This window comes from Strongylocentrotus purpuratus, unplaced genomic scaffold (assembly GCF_000002235.5).
Source record: "Strongylocentrotus purpuratus isolate Spur 01 unplaced genomic scaffold, Spur_5.0 spur5_scaffold_4, whole genome shotgun sequence".
In the NCBI taxonomy this organism is placed as follows: Eukaryota; Metazoa; Echinodermata; class Echinoidea; order Camarodonta; family Strongylocentrotidae; genus Strongylocentrotus; species Strongylocentrotus purpuratus.
The window spans coordinates 18,400,923-18,426,469 of NW_022145610.1; the positions used below are offsets into that span (position 1 = coordinate 18,400,923).

A 25,547-nucleotide genomic window follows, 5' to 3' on the forward strand; every position below is an offset into this window, starting at 1 on the left:
ATTTGGTGACAAAAGACGGCATTTCTATGTAGCTTCATAAGCCATCAAATAACAAAAACATGGCAGATTAAAAGATCCTCAGTACTGGGTCTAATAATTTAGAGAAAACTTAATTTGAACCCGGCCATATTCTGTATCTCTCTCTCTCTCTCTCTCTCGCTCTCGTTTGTCATTGCCTTCATTTTCCTCGCTTACTTTATTCTTACCACGGAATATGTAATGTTTATGCACGTGTATGCCTCAATCATTGAGAATATACTCACTAATATCGCTAAAATGATTCTTCTCCTACCACTTTTTCTTCATTTACTTCTTCTTAGTAGTTGTAGTAGTACTAGTAATAGCAGCAGTATCATAATAATCATTATTATTATCATTGTTATATTGATTATCATAGTAAATATCGTAATTATAATCATTATTATAGTAATTATGTGTTATTGTTATTATTCTTATAGTTATTTGTATGCTTCTTCTTCTTATCATTATTATCGTATACACAATACGTCATGTGCCAAGAATTTATTGCTACGATACATCCAAGATGTCTACCAAAACTGTCAATTCGTTGCTGAAATATTATCAAGCCAAAAGAAGGAACATTAGAATTTCTATTTTAAATTGAAATAAATTATATAGGAGAAATAAATAGAGAATACAATCATGATTTGGAACTAGGGGAATAACATGGACATAATGCACTTGTTTACATGACCACATTATCTCTTATTCATTCTAGCTCCAATGTTTTCAGAATGTTTTCAAAACAATATCATGTTTGTCGATCATAGTTCTATGTATCTTGATGTCTCATGGTAATTTAATCAATCTAAGCAACAATTTCTGAATTTTAGCGACAATCGTTCGCCATTGCTGCTCTTTAATACTATTATGACATGCAGTAACAAATTGAAATTTCAGAACTTATGAAAAAATTCGTTTAACATCTACTTGGTTGATTCTATTGTTCGGATCATTTAGCAGAACGAGATAGAAATTTACATTGTCATGGCTAACGACTTTGCGTTCGCTGTTGTTCATCGTCTCTACAATGCTATTTGAACAATATTTGGTGACAAAAGACGGCATTTCTATGTAGCTTCATAAGCCATCAAATAACAAAAACATGGCAGATTAAAAGATCCTCAGTACTGGGTCTAATAATTTAGAGAAAACTTAATTTGAACCCGGCCATATTCTGTATCTCTCTCTCTCTCTCTCTCGCTCTCGTTTGTCATTGCCTTCATTTTCCTCGCTTACTTTATTCTTACCACGGAATATGTAATGTTTATGCACGTGTATGCCTCAATCATTGAGAATATACTCACTAATATCGCTAAAATGATTCTTCTCCTACCACTTTTTCTTCATTTACTTCTTCTTAGTAGTTGTAGTAGTACTAGTAATAGCAGCAGTATCATAATAATCATTATTATTATCATTGTTATATTGATTATCATAGTAAATATCGTAATTATAATCATTATTATAAACAATAAATTATTTCAAAGGAAATCAGATTTTTTAAAAGCTTTGGTATGTAGGTCTAGGAATGTTGATAAATCCAGATTAAGTGAAGCAATTTTATGCTCATTTACTGGTAATTTGTTACTGTTTTCCTATACTAGTGTACTTTGGAAAAACTATGTGTCTCTGACAATATTTTGCATCTAACATGATTTATTTAAAACACTTTTGCCAATTAATTACTTAATGCTCATTTTCATCTCATCCCAAGTGCCAATATCCTCTAATTCTCTCTCTCTCTCTCTCTCTATTTATACTGTATATAATCATTCTCACTTATTAATTGATTCATCTGTCAGAATCATATAGTACAATCACAACTACAATTTAATGAAAGAAATCTACAAAATAAATATATGCAGAGAAAATTTTATTACTAACAAAGATAAACAAATAATAACTGTACAAAATATTCATATAATCAAAGACAAATTAAGTAATATCTTTCTTTTACAAAAATGAATATTCATTATTTACAAACATAAGTACAAATAATGAAATACATGTCTATGATTCATATACAATCCATTTGTGTAAGGCAATAGCAAAACCATGTCATGAAACTGGAAAATTTTATCCCCTTTTAACCAAATGCCCAAATCTGGACATTTTCAAATATTTACAAATATAAATATATACAAATAATGAAAAACATATGACGATACAAATACAATTGATAGAGTCAGCCAATAGCAATACCATGTCTTGAAAACCGGACATTTTTATCCCCTTTTGACCAAATGTCAAAATCTGGACATTTTCATACATTAACAGATATAAATAAATAAGTACAAATAATAAAATACCTATGAATGATAGATATACAATTTACTCCACTTGTGTGAGCCAAATTTTTATCCCCTTTGACCAAATGCCAAAACCGGAAATTTTTATCCCCTTTGAACAAAGTGCCAAAACCGGAAATTTTTATCCCCTTTGACCATATACCAAAACCGGAAAATTTTATCCCCTTTGTGACCAATTGCCAAAACCGGAAATTTTTATCCCCTTTGACCAAAGTGCCAAAACCGGAAATTTTTATCCCCTTTGACCATATACCGAAACCGGAAATTTTTATCCCCTTTGACCAATTGCCAAAAACCAGAAATTTTTATCCCCTTTTACCAAATGCCGAATCCTGAAAATTTTACCCCCTTTGACCATATACCAAAACCGGAAATTTTTATCCCCTTTGACCAATTGCCAAAAAACGGAAATTTTTATCCCCTTTGACCAAATGCCAAAACCCGAAAATTTTATCCCCGTTGACCACATGCCAAAACCCGAAAATTTTATCCCCGTTGACCACATGCCAAAACCGGAAATTTTTATCCCCTTTGACCAAATGCCAAAACCGGAAATTTGTATCCCCTTTGACCCAAATGCCAAAACCGGAAATTTTTTATCCCCTTTGACCATACACCAAAACCGGAAATTTTTATCCCCTTTGAACAAAGTGCCAAAACCGGAAATTTTTATCCCCTTTGACCATATACCAAAACCGGAAATTTTTTATCCCCTTTGACCAAAGACCAAACTAGAAATTGTTATCTCCTTTGACCATGTACCAAACTAGAAAATCGTATCCCCTTTGACCAAGCGTCCTAATATAAATCAATCGTCGCTGTATTCGTAGGGATCACTGCTGTCCATTAGGGTAGATTGCCGCACCATCAATCGAATTTCCTCCTCAACTTCAGGACATCCCACTGTTACAGCTTTTCTATGCAGTCTAAAAGCTGCAACTGTAGCATCTGGAAATTTACAATCGACATGGAGAAAAAAAAAAAAAAAATCAAGACATTGAAACAGATCAATTGTTATGACCACTGTTCACTGATAGATGATTTTTACGAAATATGATTACTTAGCTGAAAATAACCGATTCACTCAAAATATTTTTTTCCACACAACAGAGAACTCGGGGTACAGAGTGAAACTTTCAGGCCCTGTGATCCCGGACCTTTTGTCCAGCCAACATTATATAATGGGATTCTAGCATGATATAAATGATACAAATAGTAATGTTCACTGTGATGGACAACATTACAAATAATCCTTATTGTCCTCTGACATCTATTTTCATTAGACAAGACCACAACACTTGGGACAACTATACATCTAAACGATACATTATAAATTGGTTGATTATGAATATGTCATGTATGTTAATATATCTGTGAAATTTAAACGTTAGCATTGTCCTAATATTCAAATTATGCAAGGAAACCCGCTAGAATTCACTGTCGGACACTATTGAGTGACTGACTGGCTTTTTTTCTTCTTTGGTAATAACATCCATAAAATGAGCTGTAAATGGTACATGAGCATTTATCTACATCAATAACCCACTTATTGTGATGGCCAAAATTCAACTAATTGAATCTTTGCGCAGCATAAAACGTATGACCATGCGGTACAATGGTCTGAAAATCAAGACTATTACTTATTGGCTCTCAAGTCGATTTGACAACTAATAGTCGTTATTTTCCCACTTGAAGACATTTTCAAGCCCCACCTTTTTTAGGGAAGTTCTAAATTAGTATTATTTTTCAAATGCCGTTGGAATTTAACCTTTTCTTTTTTTTGGCCTGCAAATGGGACATAGTACCTTTAAGATTAGGTAGGAATTTGATTTATTTAAACTTCCTTGACAATGTCTTAGAAAGTAGAATTATTGTGACAGATTTCTATTTCACATCCGTTTAGACTCTTTTTAGGTGATGTTCTTGGGTTCCCAATGAGTCATCGATTATACTGTTATCAAGTTCATTATTCAACTACTGGCTTTACCGGGCGGGTATACGATTAAACGTTTACTCGAAACGTGACTATTATCAAAGTGGATATAGTTTTCCTCGGCTGATCATCCACGAAGTTCTCACCTGGATGCATTTGCTAAAATAATCAATGGGGAGATAACTCCCCATTGATAACCGACGTGACTTGAAGCAGAAATTTCAAAGAAAAATAAAAGTAAAAACTAGACAAAATATAGGAAGATTTTGATTTAAACTACCACTTAACTTTATGACAAAGTTTAATTCAAAATAAAGGTACATCATTACGGAATGGATATGATGAAAACTCACCAACTAGTGGTCCGTACACAAGGATCAGGTCATCAGCTGAAGTGAACCTTTCTATCAAGTGCTTGTACACCTCTCCTGACTGAATGGTCTCCAGATGTGGTGGCTTTTCTGCGACCTCGTCTGCTCTCCACACGGTAAGGACCAGGTGATGTACCTTGTTCTCTGAAGAAGAAAAAAAAACAAGTGATTGGATTACCAATATCATGGGTCAAGAATAACACATAGTTCTTAATGAAAACTACTTTCCATACAATTACTTTGTGCAGTTTTATGTAAATCCAGCGTAGGGTCATTCCATGTCAAATCATACAATGGTTTTAATCCGACCATTTTCTATTTTAATGAAACTTAGTGAACTTGTCAAGTGTGATCTCACAGCACCAAATGTCAAATTTTAGGTTAATCTGGTGAAGAGTTTGGAAGATTTGGCCCACCAAATTTTGAGATATTAGGCAAAAATGGGCATAACCATCTTTGAACCCTTGTATCTCAGGAACTTCTCTTCACAAAAATGGTATTGTTGAAAAGGTAATTCAATAAGGATTCCAAACCTGCCATCATTTCACCTAAGATTTGACCTTGAAGTTGACCATGGGGACCACATTACCTAATCTCTGACATGTTGACTAAAATATATAACATTTAGAGATATAATACCTTCTTTATTCAGCAAAACCGAATACGTATACTGCCTTCCTTGCAAAGACTCAACGGTCCGGCCAGCTAGTAAGACATCCTCACAGATGTATGCCAGCAGGGTCCTAGATTGGAGAGTTTCCTCTGCTGCTGTAATATCTGAATCCTGCAGTAATACATAGAAGACAAATATAAATTGCTTTATCTCAATAAGAGAGTTTCTAATTAGTTCATGGTAACAAATTACGCCTATACAAAATTCTTTGTAACTCTTCAGAATAGACAGGAACTCCCAATATTTTTTCATATTTAGATAGATTATGAGTCAAAGATATGATTTTATGTCTCATTTGACCCTCAATTAACTCATGACGTCATCATAATGGCCTCCAAACTCAAAATTTTAATTTGCATATTATGACGTCAGCATATTCATGGAAAATTTAGTGTATTTCTCGTAATATTTATTGATTTTCTTCCAAATTTGGCTATGTTCTAACTGTGACAATTTTCTACAAATGCAGTATTCACAATTTTTATTTTTGACAAAAGTATCATGGTGTATTTTTGCGATTAAAGGAGGCATGTCAATTTTTCGCATTTTGCGTGTATTCTCTATGGGACATGACTTTTTCTCAAAACTGGATTCTACACTCCTGTCTTTCGCGAGCAAAATCTCCGTTGTTTTAGCTTTTTTTTTCGCTGAGCTTTGGATATGTTGTAGCTGAGACAATGAGCTATTAAAAGTGTGCCTTTTATTTTTCGATTAGATGCCGGGATCATGCTCATATTTCACTTGCAAAGTGGGATTTCTGAATTCCATTTCCCGTTTACGTGTAATCGCTATGGGAGATGTTTTGGTATATCGGTAACGCACTTGACTTCCAACCTCGAGATCCCTGGTTCGAGTCCGGGTGTCTCCAACACTTTTTTTTCACTTTTTGTTCCTTTTGACCTTCACTCTACCATCTCCTTTGATTATTTAAACACGTAGATTCGCAAATAATGTCATAAATAACCCTTTTTACTTATTATTACCCTATTTTCACTTAATCCATTACTTTTTGCGTGTAATCCCTATGGGAGATGACTTTTTCTAAAATCTGGAGTCTACATTCCTGTCTTTTGCGAGCAATATCGCCGTTATTTCGGCTTGGATTTTGTTGATTTTTGAGTATGTTGTAGCTGAGACTAATGCTATCTAAATCATTCCTCATTTTTTCAATAAGATGTCATGATCGCGCTCATGATCATGATCATGATCATCATGATCATCATTATCATATTGATGATAATCATTTATCAATTACATTTTCATTTCTTTGAATAAGATAAAAATCGTCAAAAGGTGTTCTTCATGATGTAAATTAGAGTCAAATGTGTAACTCGTTACTGCACAGGGTCAAAGGTCATATATTGTTTCAATCTATCTTCCCTAGATCCATGATGATCAAGGAGACACAATTTAATCTTGACATATGAATAATTCATAATGGGAGAAGCATATGAATGGGAGAAGCATTTTACAAAATAATATATCGTGTAATGCATTATTCGTTATGTAGACCATTATCATACGTATCACCTAATTCGTCTAAGTGACGAATTAAAGTCTAGTTAGGTGATACGTAACGAAGTCTACGTATCACCTATTGATTTTGTCAAGATTTTTATTTTTTTTTTTTTTTATTTATTATTCTTCCTCAAATTTGTTCGCAGGATATCTCAAGACTGAATGAAGCCATTGTTATGAATCTTTCAATGATGATAGATCTTAGTCTAACTTAGAACTGCGTGACTTTTCAAAGACTCAAAATCATCGTGACGTCATCCAGGCGCCATTTTGTGAAAATCAACTAATGATCATATCTTCATAACGGATAGTAATTTTTCATTCATATTTATCATGGTTAAGATCAATATCCGTCCGGTCAATTTTAGGTCATTAAACGTGCGTAAACCCGCGCGTACGCGTTCGTGCGCGCGTAAATACGCGCGCAAAAATTTAAAATGCTCTAAATCGTCTTAAAAATTTTTTGCATACGTTTCAGGCCATTTAAAGCATTTCGCAAAAAAATCGTGCACACGCGCATGCGTGCGCGTTTCCGCGCGTACTGGCATTTTGCAACATAAAATCACCAAATTTTCTCTGTCATCATTTTTGTCACATTTTTCCAAGCATTTTTATAATTTGTTCACCTTTTATTAACGCAATGAGCGTCCGTCAAAGTTGACAGCACGCGCGGATTTGCGTTATCTTTATCCACAATACATGGGCAAAAACATGCCTATATAAAATTCATTGTAACTCTTTAGAATAGGTAGAAACTCCTAATATTTTTTTCATATTTGGATAGATTATGAAATGGAAATATGATTTCATGTCTCATTTGATCCTCAATTAACTCATGACGTCATCATAATGGCCTCCAAACTCAAAATTTTAATTTGCATATTATGACGTCAGCATATTTTTGGAAAATTGATTGTATCTCTGTAAATATGGATCAATTTTCTTTTTAATTTTGATATGTTCTAGCTGAGACAATTTTCTACAAATGTAATGTTCACACCTTTCCAGTTTGACAAAGTTATCATGGCGTATTTTTGCGATTAAAGGAGGCATGTCAATTTTTCGCATTTTGCGTGTATTCTCTATGGGACATGACTTTTTCTCAAAACTGGATTCTACACTCCTGTCTTTCGCGAGCAAAATCTCCGTTGTTTTAGCTTTGTTTTCGCTGAGCTTCGGATATGTTTTAGCTGAGACAATGAGCTATATCCAATATGTACTTCATTTTTCGATCATATGCCGGGATCATGCTCATATTTTACTTGCAAAGTGGGATTAGAGAATTTCATTTTCCGTTTACGTGTAATCGCTATGGGAGTTGTTTTGGTATATCGGTAACGCACTTGACTTCCGACCTTAAGATCCCGGGTTCGAGTCCGGGTTTCTCCAACAATTTTTTTCTTAACTTTTTTTTTCTTGTTGACCTTTCACTGTACCATCTCCTTTGATTATTTAAACACGTAGATTCGCAAATAATGTCATAAATAACCCTTTTTACTTTATTATTACCCTATTTTCACTTAATCCATTACTTTTTGCGTGTAATCCCTATGGGAGATGACTTTTTCTCAAATCTGGAGTCTACATTCCTGTCTTTTGCGAGCAATATCGCCGTTATTTCGGCTTGGATTTTGTTGATTTTTGAGTATGTTGTAGCTGAGACTATATGCTATCTTAATCAACCCTCATTTTTTCAATAAGATGTCATGATCGCGCTCATGACCATGATCATCATTATCATAATGATGATAATCATTTATCAATTACATTTTCATTTCTTTGAATAAGATAAAATCGTCAAAAGGTGTTCTTCATGATGTAAATTAGAGTCAAATGTGTAACTAGTTACTGCACAGGGTCAAAGGTCATATATTGTTTCAATATATCTTCCCTAGATCCATGATGATCAAGGAGACACAATTTAATCTTGACATATGGATAGATCATAATGGGAGAAGCATATAAATGGGAAAAGCATTTAACAAAATAATATATCGTGTAATGCATTATTCGTTATGTAAACCATTATCGTACGTATCACCTAATTCGTCTAAGTGACGAATTAAAGTCTAGTATTTATTTTGTGTCTGTATAGAAGAAATTATTATTATTCTTCCTCAATTTTGTTCGCAGGATATCTCAAGAATGGCTAAAGCCATTATCATGAAACTTGCCATGATGATAGATCTTAGTCTAACTTAGAACTGCGTGACTTTTCAAAAACTCAAAGTCATCGTGACGTCATCCAGGCGCCATTTTGTGAAAATCAACTTATGATCATATCTTCATAACGGAAAAGTATTTCTCATTCATAATTATCATGATTAAGATCAATATCCTACCGGTCAATACCAGGTCAATAAACGTGCGCAAATGCGCGCGTGCGCGTTCATCCGCGCGTTTACGCGCGCGTAAAAATTTAAAATGCTCTAAATCATCCTAAATTTTTTTTGCATACGTTTTAGGCCATATGGAGCATTTGACAAAAAATTATGCTCACGCGCATGCGAGCGCGTTTTTTGCGCGTTCTAGCATTTTGCAACATAGAATCGCCGAATTTTCTTTATCATCATATTTGGCACATTTTTCCAAGCATTTTGATAACTTGTTAACCTTTTTATAACGCAATAAGCGTCCGTCAAAGTTGACAGTGCGCGCGGACCTGCGTTTTCTTTATCCACAATACATGAGCAAAAACATGCCTATACAAAATTCTTTGTAACTCTTCTGAATAGATAGGAACTCCCAATTTTTTTTCATATTTAGATAGATTATGGGTCGGAAATATGATTTCATGTGTCATTTGACCCTTAATTAACTCATGACGTCATCATAATGGCCTCCGAACTCAAAATTTAAATTTTGATAGTATGACGTTTGCATATTTTTGGACAATTGATTGTATCTCTGTAAATATTGATTTTTTTTCTTGCAAATTTTGATATGTTCTAGCTGAGATAATTTTCAACAAATGCAATGTCCACAATTTTCCAGTTTGACAAAGGTATCATGTCGTATTTTTGCGATTAAAGGAGGCATGTCAATTTTTCTCATTTTGCGTGTATTGTCTATGGCACATGACTATTTCTCAAAACTGGATTCTACATTTCCCTCTTTCGCGAGCAATATCTCCGTTGTTTTAGCTTTGTTTTTGCTGAGCTTCGGGTATGTTGTAGCTGAGACGAAAGGCTATCTCCAGTGTTCACTTTATTTTTCGATCATATGCCGGGATCATGCTCATATTTCACTTGCAATGTAGGACTTTAGAATTCCATTTCCCGTTAACGTGTTATCGCTATGGGAGATGTTTTGGTATATCAGTAACGCACTTGACTTCCAACCTCGAGATCCCTGGTTCGAGTCCGGGTGTCTCCAACAATTTTTTTCTTAACTTTTTTTTCCTTTTGACCTTTCACTGTACCATCTCCTTTGATTATTTAAACACATAGAATCGCAAATAATGTCATAAACAACCCTTTTTACTTTATTATTACCCTATTATCACTTAATCCATTACTTTTTGCGTGTAATCCCTATGGGAAATGACTTTTTCTAAAATCTGGATTCTACATTCCTGTCTTTTGCGAGCAATATCGCCGTTAGTTCTGCTTGGATTTTGTTGATTTTTGAGTATGTTGTAGCTTAGACTATATGCTATCTAAAGCAATCCTTATTTTTTCAATAAGATGTCAGGATCGCGCTCATGATCATGATCATGATCATTATCATCATGATCATCATTATCATAATGATGATAATCATTTATCAATTACATTTTCATTTCTTTGAATGAGATAAAATCGTCAAAAGGTGTTCTTCATGATGTAAATTAGAGTCAAATGTGTAACTGGTTACTGCACAGGGTCAAAGGTCATTTATTGTTTCAATCTATCTTCCCTAGATCCATCATAATCAAGGAGACACAATTTAATCTTGACATATGGATAGATCATAATGGGAGAAGCATATAAATGGGAGAAGCATTTTATAAATTAATATATCGTGTATTCCATTATTTGTTATGTAAACCATTATCATACGTATCACCTAATTCGTCTAAGTGACGAATTAAAGTCTAGTATTTATTTTGTGTCTGTATAGAAGAAATTATTATTATTCTTCCTCAATTTTGTTCGCAGGATATCTCAAGAATGGCTAAAGCCATTATCATGAAACTTGCCATGATGATAGATCTTAGCCTAACTTAGAACTGCGTGACTTTTCAAAAACTCAAACTCATCGTGACGTCATCCAGGCGCCATTTTGTGAAAATCAACTTATGATCATATCTTCATAACGGAAAAGTATTTCTCATTCATAATTATCACGATTAAGATCAATATCCGTCCGGTCAATTTCAGGTCAATAAACGTGCGCAAATGCGCGCGTGCGCGTTCGTCCGCGCGTTTACGCGCGCGCAAAAATTTAAAATGCTCTAAATCATCCCAAATTTTTTTTGCATACGTTTCAAGCCATATGGAGCATTTGATAAAAAAATTATGCTCACGCGCATGCGCGCCTGTTTTTTGCGCGTACTAGCGTTTTCCAACATAGAATCGCCGAAATTTTTCTATCATCATATTTGGCACATTTTTCCAAGCATTTTGATAAATTGTTAACCCTTTAATAACGCAATGAGCGTCCGTCAAAGTTGACAGCGCGCGCGGACCTGCGTTATCTTTATCCACAATACATGAGCAAAAACATGCCTATACAAAAATCTTTTTAACTCTTCGGAAAAGATATGAACTCCCAATATTTTGTCATATTGAGATAGATTATGAGTCGGAGATATGATTTCATGTTTCATTTGACCCTCAATTAACTAATGACGTCATCATAATGGCCTCCAAACTCAAAATTTCAATTTGCATATTTTGACGTTTGCATATTTTTGGAAAATTGATTTTATCTCTGTAAATATTGATTGATTTTGTTTAAAATTTTGATATGTTCTAGCTGAGATAATTTTCTACAAATGCAGTGACCACACCTTTCCAGTTTGACAAAGGTATCATGGCGTATTTTTGCGATTAAAGGAGGCATGTCAGTTTTTCACATTTTGCGTGTATTGTCTATGGGACATGACTTTTTCTCAAAACTGGATTCTACATTTCCGTCTTTCGCGAGCAATATCTCTGTTGTTTTATCTTTGTTTACGCTGAACTTCAAGTATGTTGTAGCGGAGACAAAAGGCTATCTCCAGTGTGCACTTTATTTTCCGATCATATGCCGGGATTATGCTCATATTTCACTTGCAATGTAAGACTTCAGAATTCCATTTCCCGTTTACGTGTAATCGCTATGGGAGATGTTTTGGTATATCAGTAACGCACTTGACTTTCAACCTCGAGATCCCTGGTTCGATTCCGGGTGTCTACAACAATTTTTTTCTTCACTTTTTTTTCCTTTTGACCTTTCACTGTACCTTCTCCTTTGATTATTTAAACACGTAGAATCGCTTAATCCATTACTTTTTGCGTGTAATCCCTATGGGAGATGACTTTTTCTCAAATCTGGATTCTACATTCCTGTCTTTTGCGAGCAATATCGCCATTAGTTCTGCTTGGATTTTGTTGATTTTTAAGTATGTTGTAGCTTAGACTATATGCTATCTAAATCAATCCTTATTTTTTCAATAAGATGTCAAGATCGCGGTCATGATCATGATCATTATCATAATGATGATAATCATTTATCAATTACATTTTCATTTCTTTGAATAAGATAAAATCGTCAAAAGGTGTTCTTCATGATGTAAATTAGAGTCAAATGTGTAACTGGTTACTGCACAGGGTCAAAGGTCATATCTTGTTTCAATCTATCTTCCCTAGATCCATGATGATCAAGGAGACACAATTTAATCTTGACATATGGATAGATCATAATGGGAGAAGCATATAAATGGGAGAAGCATTTTATAAAATAATATATCGTGTAATGCATTATTCGTTATGTAAACCATTATCATACGTATCACCTAATTCGTCTAAGTGACGAATTAAAGTCTAGTCAGGTGGGCTGTATAACGTACAGACCACCTTATAATTTCGTTAGAATTGCCTTTATTTATTTATTTATTAAATATTTTTCTTATTTCTAACCACTTTTTTGTTAGCAAGATAACTTAAAAATGGCTCGATCAAATGCCTTGAAATTTGGCACACATATGTATAGGCATATGTACAAAGCACAATAACGTTTTCAACATTGACCTTCACTGATGACGTCATCTAGGCACCATTTTGTAAAAATCAACTCATGATCATATCTTCATAACCAAAAGCAATTTCTCATTCATATTTATCATGATCGAGGTCAATATCCGTCCGGTCAATTTCAGGTCAAATAACGCGCACGTGCGCGTACGTCCGCGCGTCAATGCGCGCGCAAAATTGTAAAATGCTCAAAATCGTCTCAAAATCATTTTGCATACGTTTTAGGCCATTCTAAGCATTTTATAAAAAATCGCGCACGCGCGCATGCGCGCGCGTTTTCGCGCGTAAAACTATTACACAACATAGAATCGCCATTTTTTTTCTTTCATAATATTGCACATATTTTTACAAACAAATTGATACCATGTTTACTATTAATAACGGAATGATCCCCCGTTTAACATAAATTTCCGTGCGCGCGAGCTCTTGTAATACATATCATAAATGGGCAAAAAGATGCCTATACAAAATCCATTGTAGCTCTTTAGGATGCAAGGTGACCCGAATTTTTTTCTTCTTATTGTGATAGAATATGAATTGGAGATATGATTTCAAGTCTCATTTGACCCTTACTTTTCTCATGACGTCATCATAATGGCCTCCGAACTCATAATTTCAATTTGCATATTATGATGTCAGTATATTTTTCAAAAATTGATTGCATCTCTGTAAATATTGATCGATTTTCTTCCAAATTTCGATATGTTCTAGCTGAGACAATTCGTTACAAATGAAGTTCACAACATTTTTCATTTTTGACAAAGGAATCATGGCGTATTTTTGCGATTAAAGGAGGCATGTCAATTTTTCACTTTTTGCGTGTATTCTCTATGGGACATGACTTTTTCTCAAAACTGGATTCTACATTCCCGTCTTTCGCGAGCAATATCTCCGTCGTTTTAGCTTTGTTTAAGCTGAACTTTGAGTATGATGTAGCTGAGACAAAGAGCTATCTCAAATGTACCCTTCATTTTGTCTAAAATTTTAGTTGGACCAGCCCACCTATACTTGTTCCAAACAAGTATTACAAATCTAGTTTATTTTTATTATTCTTCCTCGAATTTGTTCGCAAGATATCTCAAGAATGGCCAAAGCCATTATCATGAAACTTGCCATGATGATAGATCTTAGTCTAACTTAGAACTGCGTGACTTTTCATAGACTCAACATCATCGTGACGTCATCTAGGCGCCATTTTGTGAAAATCAACTTATGATCATATCTTCATAACGGAAAGTTATTTCTCATTCATAATTATCATGATTAAGATCAATATCCGTCCGGTCAATTTCAGATCAATAAACGTCCGCAAACAAGCGCGTGCGCGTTCGTCCGCGCGTTTACGCGCGCGTAAAATTTTAAATTGCTCAAAATCGTCTTAAATTTTTTTTGCATACGTTTCAGGTCATATGGAGCATTTGATAAAAAAAATTACGCACACGCGCATGCGCGCGCGTTTTCGCGCGTACTGGCATTTTGCAACATAGAATCGCCGATTTTTTTCTGTCATCATATTCGGTACATTTTTCCAAGCATTTTGATAATTTGTTCACCTTTTATTAACGCAATGAGCATCCGTCAAAGTTGACAGCACGCGCGGATTTGCGTTATCTTTATCCACAATACATGGGCAAAAACATGCCTATATAAAATTCATTGTAACTCTTTAGAATAGATAGAAACTCCTAATATTTTTTCATATTTGGATAGATTATGAGTCGGAGATATGATTTCATGTCTCATTTTATCCTCGATTAACTCATGACGTCATCATAATGGCCTCCAAACTCAAAATTTTAATTTGCATATTATGACGTCAGCATATTTTTGGAAAATTGATTGTATCTCTGTAAATATGGATCAATTTTCTTTTAAATTTTGATATGTTCTAGCTGAGACAATTTTCTACAAATGTAGTATTCACAATTTTTATTTTTGACAAAAGTATCATGGTGTATTTTTGCGATTAAAGGAGGCATGTCAATTTTTCGCATTTTGCGTGTATTCTCTATTGGAAATGACTTTTTCTCAAAACTGGATTCAACACTCCTGTCTTTCGCGAGCAAGATCTCCGTTGTTTTAGCTTCGTTTTCACTGAGCTTTGGATATGTTGTAGCTGAGACAATGAGCTATCACAGGTGTGCCCTTTATTTTTCGATTAGATGCCGGGATCATGCTCATATTTCACTTGCAAAGTAGGATTTCTGAATTCCATTTCCTGTTTACGTGTAATCGCTATGGGAGATGTTTTGGTATATCGGTAACGCACTTTACTTCCAACCTCGAGATCCCTGGTTCGAGTCCGGGTGTCTCCAACACTTTTTTTTCACTTTTTTTCATTTTGACCTTCACTGTACCATCTCCTTTGATTATTTAAACACGCAGATTCGCAAATAATGTCATAAATAACCCTTTTTACTTTATTATTACCCTATTTTCACTTAATCCATTACTTTTTGCGTGTAATCCCTATGGGAGATGACTTTTTCTCAAATCTGGAGTCTACATTCCTGTCTTTTGCGAGCAATATCGCCGTTATTTCGGCTTGGATTTTGTTGATTTTTGAGTATGTTGTAGCTGAGACTATATGCTATCTAAATCAACCCTCATTTTTTCAATAAGATGTCATGATCGCGCTCATGATCATGATCATGATCATCATGATCATCATTATCATAATGATGATAATCATTTATCAATTACATTTTCATTTCTTTGAATAAGATAAAAATCGTCAAAAGGTGTTCTTCATGATGTAAATTAGAGTCAAATGTGGAACTGGTTACTGCACAGGGTCAAAGGTCATATATTGTTTCAATCTATCTTCCCTAGATCCATGATGATCAAGGAGACACAATTTAATCTTGACATATGAATAGATCATAAGGGAGAAGCATATAAATGGGAGAAGCATTTTACAAAATAATATATCGTGTAATGCATTATTCGTTATGTAAACCATTATCATACGTATCACCTAATTCGTCAAAGTGACGAATTAAAGTCTAGTTAGGTGATACGTAACGAAGTCTACGTATCACCTTTTGATTTCGTCAAGATTTTTATTATTTATTTATTTATTATTATTTATTATTATTCTTCCTCGATTTTGTTCGCAGGATATCTCAAGACTGAATAAAGCCATTGCCATGAAACTTTCAATGATGATAGATCTTAGTCTAACTTAGAACTGCGTGACTTTTCAAAGACTCAAAATTATCGTGACGTCATCTAGACGCCATTTTGTTAAAATCAACTTATGATCATATCTTCATAACGGAAAGCCATTTCTCATTCATATTTGTCATGATCAAAGTCAATATCCGCCCGGTCAATTTGAGGACAATATATGCGCGTAAAAATGCGCGTACGCGTAGGTGCGCGCGTTTACGCGCGCTTAAAAATTTAAAATGCTCTAAATCATCCCAAATTTTTTTTGCATACGTTTAAGGCCATATAGAGCATTTGACAAAAAATCTCGCTCACGCGCATGCGCGCGCGTTTTTTGCGCGTACTAGCATTTTGCAACATAGAATCCCAATATTTTCTCCGTCATCGTATTTTGTACATTTTTCCAAGCATTTTGATAATTTGTTCACCTTTTAATAACGCAATGAGCGTCCGTCAAAGTTGACAGCACGCGCGGATTTGCGTGATCTTTATCCACAATACATGGGCAAAAAAATGCCTATACAAAATTCATTGTAACTCTTCAGAATAGATAGAAACTCCCAATATTCTTTCATATGTGGATAGATTATGAAATGGAAATATGATTTCATGTCTCATTTGACTCTCAATTAACTCATAATGTCATCATAATGGCCTCCGAACTCGAAATTTAAATTTGCATATTATGACGGATGCATATTTTTGGAAAATTGATTGTATCTCTGTAAATATTGCTTTTTTTTCTTTCAAATTTTGATATGTTCTAGCTGAGACAATTTTCTACAAATGCAGTGTACATAATTGTCCAGTTTGACAAAGGTATCATGGCGTATTTTTGCAATTAAAGGAGGCATGTCAATTTTTCAAATTTTGCGTGTATTGTCTATGGGACATGACTATTTCTCAAAACTGCATTCTACATTTCCGTCTTTCGCGAGCAACATCTCCGTTTTTTTAACTTTGTTTTCCGTGAGCTTCGGATATGTTGTAGCTGAGACAATGAGCTATCTCCAATGTGACTTCATTTTTCGATCATATGCCGGGATCATGCTCATATTTTACTTGCAAAGTGGGATTTTAGAATTCCATTTTCGTTTACGTGTAATCGCTATGAGAAATGTTTTGGTATATGGGTAACGCACTTGACTTCCGACCTTGAGATCCCGGGTTCGAGTCCGGGTGTCTCCAACAATTTTTTCTCCACCTTTTTTTTTTTCCTTTTGACCTTTCACTGTACCATCTCCTTTGATTATTTAAACACGTAGAATCGCAAATAATGTAATAAACAACCCTATTTACTTTAGTGTTTCCCTTTTTTCACTTAATCCATTACTTTTTGCGTGTAATCCCTGTGGGAGATAATTTTTTCTCAAATCTGGATTCTACATTCCTGTCTTTTGCGAGCAATATCGCTGTTATTTCTGCTTGGATTTTGTGCTATGTGCTATCTAAATCACCCCTCATTTTTTCAATAAGATGTCAGGATCCCGCTCATGATCATGATCTTCATCATGATTATCATGATCATCAATATCATAATGATGATAATCATTTATCAATTACATTTTCATTTCTTTGAATAAGATAAAATCGTCAAAATGTGTTCTTCGTGATATAAATTAGAATCAAAGGTGTAACTGGTTACTGCGCAGGGTCAATGGTCATATTTTTTCAATCTATCTTCCCTACATCTATAATGATCAAGGGGACACAATTTAAACTTGACATATGGATAGATCTTAATGGATGAAGCATTTCATAAAATAATATGATATCGTATAATGCATTCTTTATTATGTAAACCATTAGCATACGTATCACCTAATTCGTCAAAGTGACGAATTAAAGTCTAGTATTTATTTTGTGTCTGTATAGAAGAAATTATTATTATTCTTCCTCAATTTTGTTCGCAGGATATCTCAAGAATGGCTAAAGCCATTATCATGAAACTTGCCATGATGATAGATCTTAGCCTAACTTAGAACTGCGTGACTTTTTAAAAACTCAAAATCATCGTGACGTCATCCAGGCGCCATTTTGTGAAAATAAACTTATGATCATATCTTCATAATGGAAAAGTATTTCTCATTCATAATTATCACGATTAAGATCAATATCCTTCCGGTCAGTTTGAGGTCAATAAACGTGCGCTAATGCGCGCGTGCGTGCTCGTCTGCGCGTTTACGTGCGCGCAAAAAATTAAAATGCCCTAAATTATCCCAAATTTTTTTTGCATACGTTTCAGGCCATATGGAGCATTTGTTAAAAAAATTACGCACACGCGCATGCGCGCGCGTTTTCGCGCGTACTGGCATTTTGCAACATAGAATCGTCGAATTTTTTCTGTCATCATATTTGGTACATTTTTCCAAGCATTTTGATAATTTGTTCACCTTTTATTAACGCAATGAGCGTCCGTCAAAGTTGACAGCACGCGCAGATTTGCGTTATCTTTATCCACAATACATGGGCAAAAACATGCCTATATAAAATTAATTGTAACTCTTTCGAATAGATAGAAACTCCTAATATTTTTTCATATTTGGATAGATTATGAGTTGGAGATATGATTTCATGTCTCATTTTATCCTCAATTAACTCATGACGTCATCATAATGGCCTCCAAACTCAAAATTTTAATTTGCATATTATGACGTCAGCATATTTTTGGAAAATTGATTGTATCTCTAGAAATATTGATCAATTTTCTTTTCAATTTTGATATGTTCTAGCTGAGACAATGAGCTATCAAAAGTGTGCCCTTTATTTTTCGATTAGATGCCGGGATCATGCTCATATTTCACTTGCAAAGTAGGATTTCTGAATTCCATTTCCCGTTTACGTGTAATCGCTATGGGAGATGTTTTGGTATATCGGTAACGCACTTGACTTCCAACCTCGAGATCCCTGGTTCGAGTCCGGGTGTCTCCAACACTTTTTTCCCCCTTTTTTTCCTTTTGACCTTCACTGTACCATCTCCTTTAATTATTTAAACACGTAGATTCGCAAATAATGTCATAAATAACCCTTTTTACTTTATTATTACCCTATTTTCACTTAATCCATTACTTTTTGCGTGTAATCCGTATGGGATATGACTTTTTCTCAAATCTGGACTCTATATTCCTGTCTTTTGCGAGCAATATCGCCGTTATTTCGGCTTGGATTTTGTTGATTTTTGGGTGTGTTGTAGCTGAGACTATATGCTATCTAAATCAACCCTCATTTTTTCAATAAGATGTCATGATCGCGCTCATGGTCATGATCAAGATCATCATGATCATCATTATCATAATGATGATAATCATTTATCAATTACATTTTCATTTCTTTGAATAAGATAAAATCGTCAAAAGGTATTCTTCATGATGTAAATTAGAGTCAAATGTGTAACTAGTTACTGCACAGGGTCAAAGGTCATATATTGTTTCAATCTATCTTCCCTAGATCCATGATGATCAAGGAGACACAATTTAATCTTTACATATGAATAGATCATAATGGGAGAAGCATATAAATGGGAGAAGCATTTTACAAAATAATATATCGTGTAATGCATTATTCGTTATGTAAACCATTATCATACGTATCACCTAATTCGTCTAAGTGACGAATTAAAGTCTAGTTATTTATTATTATTCTTCCTCGAATTTGTTCGCAGGATATCTCAAGACTGAATGAAGCCATTGTTATGAATCTTTCAATGATGATAGATCTTAGTCTAACTTAGAACTGCGTGAATTTTCAAAGACTCAAAGTCATCGTGACGTCATCCAGGCGCCATTTTGTGAAAATCAACCAATGATCATATCTTTATAACGAATAATAATTTTTCATTCATATTTATCATGATTAAGATCAATATCCGTCCGGTCAAGTTGAGGTCAATAAACGTGCGTAAATGCGCGCGTGCGCGCTCGTCCGCGCGTTTACGCGCGCGCAAAAATTTAAATTACTCTAAATCATCCCAAATTTTTTTTGCATACGTTTCAGGCCATATAAAGCATTTGATAAAAAAATTACGCACACGCGCATGCGCGCGCGTTTTCGCGCGTACTGGCATTTTGCAACATAGAATCGCCGATTTTTTTTCTGTCATCATATTCGGTACATTTTTCCAAGCATTTTGATAATTTGTTCACCTTTTATTAACGCAATGAGCGTCCGTCAAAGTTGACAGCACGCGCGGATTTGCGTTTTCTTTATCCACAATACATGAGCAAAAACATGCCTATACAAAATTCTTTGTAACTCTTCAGAATAAATAGAAACTCCCAATATTTGTTCATATTTAGATAGATTATGAGTCGGAAATATGATTTCACGTCTCATTTGACCCTCAATTAACTAATGACGTCATCATAATAGCCTCCGAACTCAAAATTTCAATTTGCATATTATGACGTCAGCATATTTTTGGAAAATTGATTGTATCTCTGTAAATATTTATTGATTTTCTTCCAAATTTTGATATGTTCTAGCTGAGACAATTTTCTACAAATGCAGTGTACATAATTGTCCAGTTTGACTAAGGTATCATGGCGTATTTTTGCGATTAAAGGAGGCATGTCAATTTTTCACATTTTGCGTGTATTGTCTATGGGACATGACTATTTCTCAAAACTGCATTCTACATTTCCGTCTTTCGCGAGCAACATCTCCGTTTTTTTAACTTTGTTTTCCGTGAGCTTTGGATATGTTGTAGCTGAGACAATGAGCTATCTACAATGTGTACTTCATTTTTCGATCATATGCTGGGATCATGCTCATATTTTACTTGCAAAGTAGGATTTCTGAATTCCATTTCCCGTTTACGTGTAATCGCTATGGGAGATGTTTTGGTATATCGGTAACGCACTTGACTTCCAACCTCGAGATCCCTGGTTCGAGTCCGGGGGTCTCCAACACTTTTTTTTTTCACTTTTTTTTCCTTTTGACCTTCACTGTACCATCTCCTTTGATTATTTAAACACGTAGATTCGCAAATAATGTCATAAATAACCCTTTTTACTTTATTATTACCCTATTTTCACTTAATCCACTACTTTTTGCGTATAATCCCTATGGGAGATGACTTTTTCTAAAATCTGGAGTCTACATTCCTGTCTTTTGCGAGCAATATCGCCGTTATTTCGGCTTGGATTTTGTTGATTTTTGAGTATGTTGTAGCTGAGACTATATGCTATCTAAATCAACCCTCATTTTTTCAATAAGATGTCATGATCGCGCTCATGATCATGATCATGATCATCATGATCATCATTATCATAATGATGATAATCATTTATCAATTACATTTTCATTTCTTTGAATAAGATAAAAATCGTCAAAAGGTGTTCTTCATGATGTAAATTAGAGTCAAATGTGTAACTGGTTACTGCACAGGGTCAAAGGTCATATATTGTTTCAATCTATCTTCCCTAGATCCATGATGATCAAGGAGACACAATTTAATCTTGACATATGAATAGATCATAATGGGAGAAGCATTTTACAAAATAATATATCGTGCTATGCATTATTCGTTATGTAAACCATTATCATACGTATCACCTAATTCGTCTAAGTGACGAATTAAAGTCTAGTTCTTCTTCTTCTTCCTATTATTCTTCCTCGATTTTGTTCGCAGGATATCTCAAGACTGAATAAAGCCATTGTCATGAGACTTTCAATGATGATAGATCTTAGTCTAACTTAGAACTGAGTGATTTTTGAAAGACTTAAAATTATCGTGACGTCATCCAGGCGCCATTTTGTGAAAATCAACTTATGATCATATCTTCATAACGGAAAGTAATTTTTCATTCATATTTATCATGAATAAGAACAATATCCGTCCGGTCAATTTCAGGTCAATAAACGTGCGCAAATGCGCGCGTGCGCGTTCGTCCGCGCGTTTACGCGCGCGCAAAAATTTAAAATGCACTAAATCATCCCAATTTTTTTTTGCATACGTTTCAGGCCATATGGAGCATTTGACAAAAAATCGAGCTCACGCGCATGCGCGCGCGTTTTTTGCGCGTACTAGCATTTTGCAACATAGAATCGCCGAATTTTCTCTATCATCTTATTTGGCACATTTTTCCAAGCATTTTGATAACTTGTTCATCTTTTAATAACGCAATGAGCGTCCGTCAAAGTTGACAGTGCGCGCGGACCTGCGTTATCTTTATCCACAATATATGAGCAAAAACATGCCTATACAAAATTCTTTGTAACCCTTCAGAATAGATAGCAACTCCCAATATTTTTTCATATTTAGATAGATTATGAGTCGTCAATATGATTTCATGTCTCATTTGACCTTCAATTAACTCATGACGTCACCATAATGTCCTCCAAACTCAAAAATTTAATTTGCATGTTATGACGTCAGCATATTTTTTGAAAATTGATTTTATCTCTGTAAATATTGATTAATTTTCTTTCAAATTTCGATATGTTCTAGCTGAAACAATTCTCTACAAATATAGTGTCCACCATTTTTCATTTTGACAAAGGCATCATGGCGTATTTTTGTGATTTAAGGAGGCATGTCAATTTTTCACATTTTGCGTGTATTCTGTATGGGACATGACTTTTTCTCAAAACTGGATTCTACACTCCTGTCTTTCACGAGCAAAATCTCCGTTGTCTTAGCTTAGTTTGTGCCGAACTTCGAATATGTTGTAGCTGAGACAATAATCTATCACACGTGTGCATTTCATTTTTCGATCAGATGCCGGGATTATGCTCATATTTCACTTGCAAAGTAGGATTTCAGAATTCCATTTCCCGTTTACGTGTAATCGCTATGGGAAATGTTTTGGTATATCGGTAACCCACTTGACTTCCATCCTCGAGATCCATGGTTCGAGTCCGGGTGTCTCCAACAATATTTGTCTTCACTTTATTTTTTGACCTTTCACTGTACCATCTCCTTTGAGTATTAAAACACGTAGAATCGCAAATAATGTAATAAACAACCCTATTTTCTTTATTATTACCCTATTTTCACTTAATCCATTACTTTTTGCGTTTAATCCCTATGGGAGATTACTTTTTCTCAAATCTGGATTCTACATTCCTGTGTTTTGAGCAATATCGCCAATATTTCTGCTTAGATGTTGTTGATTTTTGAGTATGTTGTAGCTGAGACAAGTTCCCACGAGATTTATGTAGACTATTTAACATTATAATGACGTTATCATAGTAAAAAATTCAATCATAGGTGACATGTCAATTATCATATATAACAATCCTCAATCGGATACCTAAAGGGGGCGCTATACCACTTTCAATCATGGTCATCTGGAAGGCATTGTTCTCAATTGCATCTCTCTCTCTCCTCTCTCTTGCTCTTTTACTTCTCCTCTCATGTTCTGCCCCTCTCCTTTTTTGGTCTGTCTCTGCATCTATCTATCTCTCTTCTCTTTCACCCTCTCCCTCTCTCTCTCTCTCTCTCTTGCCTTGCGTCCCTCTTATTCTCTTGGTCTGTCTCCCTCTGCTCTACAGTTGAAACTTGACTCATGGATAGACCATAATGGGAGTAGTAAACGAAATATGAAATCGTGAAAATACGTTCTTTATTATGTTACACATGAGCATACGTATCACCTAATTCGTCAAAGTGACGAATTAAAGTCTAGTTAGTATTGTTAATATTATCATTACTTTTATAATTATTATATTCATTTTTTTCATTATCATGATTATTATGGTTAATATTATTATTATTGTCATTATTATTATTATTGTTATCATTATGATGAATATGGAACATGATGATTATGATTATTAATATTAGTAGTATTATTTTATTTATTATTATATCATTATTATCATCAGTATCATAATCATAATCATCAATGGCAATATAGTGCAGTATAGTACATGTAGAAGTAGTAGGGGTATTATTCTGATCCTTATTATCTTTTGTAATACGTCTAGAAACAGTGTGTGGTATATGTGTGGAAGTGTGGTCTGGTGATGTGTGTGTGTCGCATGATGGGGAGGGGGGGGGGTAGTAGTGTGTTTGGTTGGATGGGGATATTTGTTTTATGTTACAATTGATTTCATTTTTGTTTTCATCACTCGTACAATCTATGTATGAAAATGTGTTGAATTCATGTCAAGATGAAAAACAAGTGTATTTTATTTCTAAGATTGATTTGTATTGTTTGGAATCAATACCAAAAAAAAATTGAAACAAAAAGAAAAAAATAATATATCTTATTTGATACATTCAAATCATTCTCTCACTTTAATCCCAACATATATTACATACTGTAGCCATAACTTTGGCGCAAGTCGATTTTTGCACTCTCGCAAACAATGTCTCCTGTTCACCCAAGCGTGAACACATACCACACAAATATGATACCAAATGATTTGGGATATAACGCTCTTTCATAAGATGTATAATAATTTACTGTTCATTGATGATTTTTAAAATAATTAGCAATTTTTCTAGGTGTCAACTTACAATCATGACAATTGACAATATGCCATGAATTATTGTCTTTAAACTTACCCTTATGCATCTGGCATGAATTTTGCTTGGTAATGGGTACTGGATGATTAATGTGGTAAAATGAACCTGTGTCTTATTCATTCTATCTAGTCTTTTTCATTTGCATTATGTTTTATTCATTCTAGTTCAAATTTTTTCTGAATGATTTCACGACAATATCTTTTTTGTCGATTATAGTTCTATGTAGCTTGATATATCATGGTAATTTTGAGGAAAAAGCAATCCAAGCAAAGATTTCTGAATTGTAGCGTACACTGTAAAAAAAATAATAGTCGAAATAACTCAATAAAATTGAGGGAAAAAATTGCCTTATTTTTATTAAGTAAATATTACCTACGGCATCTTAAGTAGAATTTACTTATTTTGCTGAATAAATTTTTACTCAGTAAAATCGAGTTACATTAACGTAAATAATTTAAGTATTGTAATCATTTTAGATAATTAAAAAAAAGCTATGATAGGATTACATATTGCACGATTTGGTACCCATCTAATCTAACAAGTAACATCCACTAATCATTCACTACTTCTATTTAAGATTTAACCGTATATATATATCTCTACCACCATCACAAACTATTACATACGCTTCAATTCGACACATATTGAAAGGCTCCACATTTTATATATACTTGATCGTAGCATCTTAAAAGGAAAATTGGTTGACAATTTCCTGAAATATCAAGTTTTGATTTGTTTTGAACTGGGTAACAATAAAAAATTGTCTTGTCTTTGCTTAGCCATGTTAATTGAATTAGTAAATGTTTTAAAGTCCTTAAATTTTCATTCAACCACAAAAAAGAATTGTTTTATTTAAA

The 25,547-nt window shown here is 34.2% G+C and overlaps 1 protein-coding gene across 1 annotated transcript; it reads right to left on the reverse strand.

Annotated features, from left to right (window-relative positions):
• Positions 1–1,882: 1,882 nt before the first annotated feature.
• LOC115929065 lies at positions 1,883–24,739 on the reverse strand. The gene is made up of 4 exons (XM_030997204.1): positions 24,730–24,739; positions 5,277–5,504; positions 4,620–4,781; positions 1,883–3,281 (listed from the first exon to the last, which is right to left on the reverse strand). The coding sequence occupies exons 1-4, from the start codon at positions 24,737–24,739 to the stop codon at positions 3,142–3,144; spliced, it is 540 nt and encodes a 179-aa protein (XP_030853064.1). The 3' UTR covers positions 1,883–3,141.
• Between the last annotated feature and the right edge of the window lie 808 nt (positions 24,740–25,547).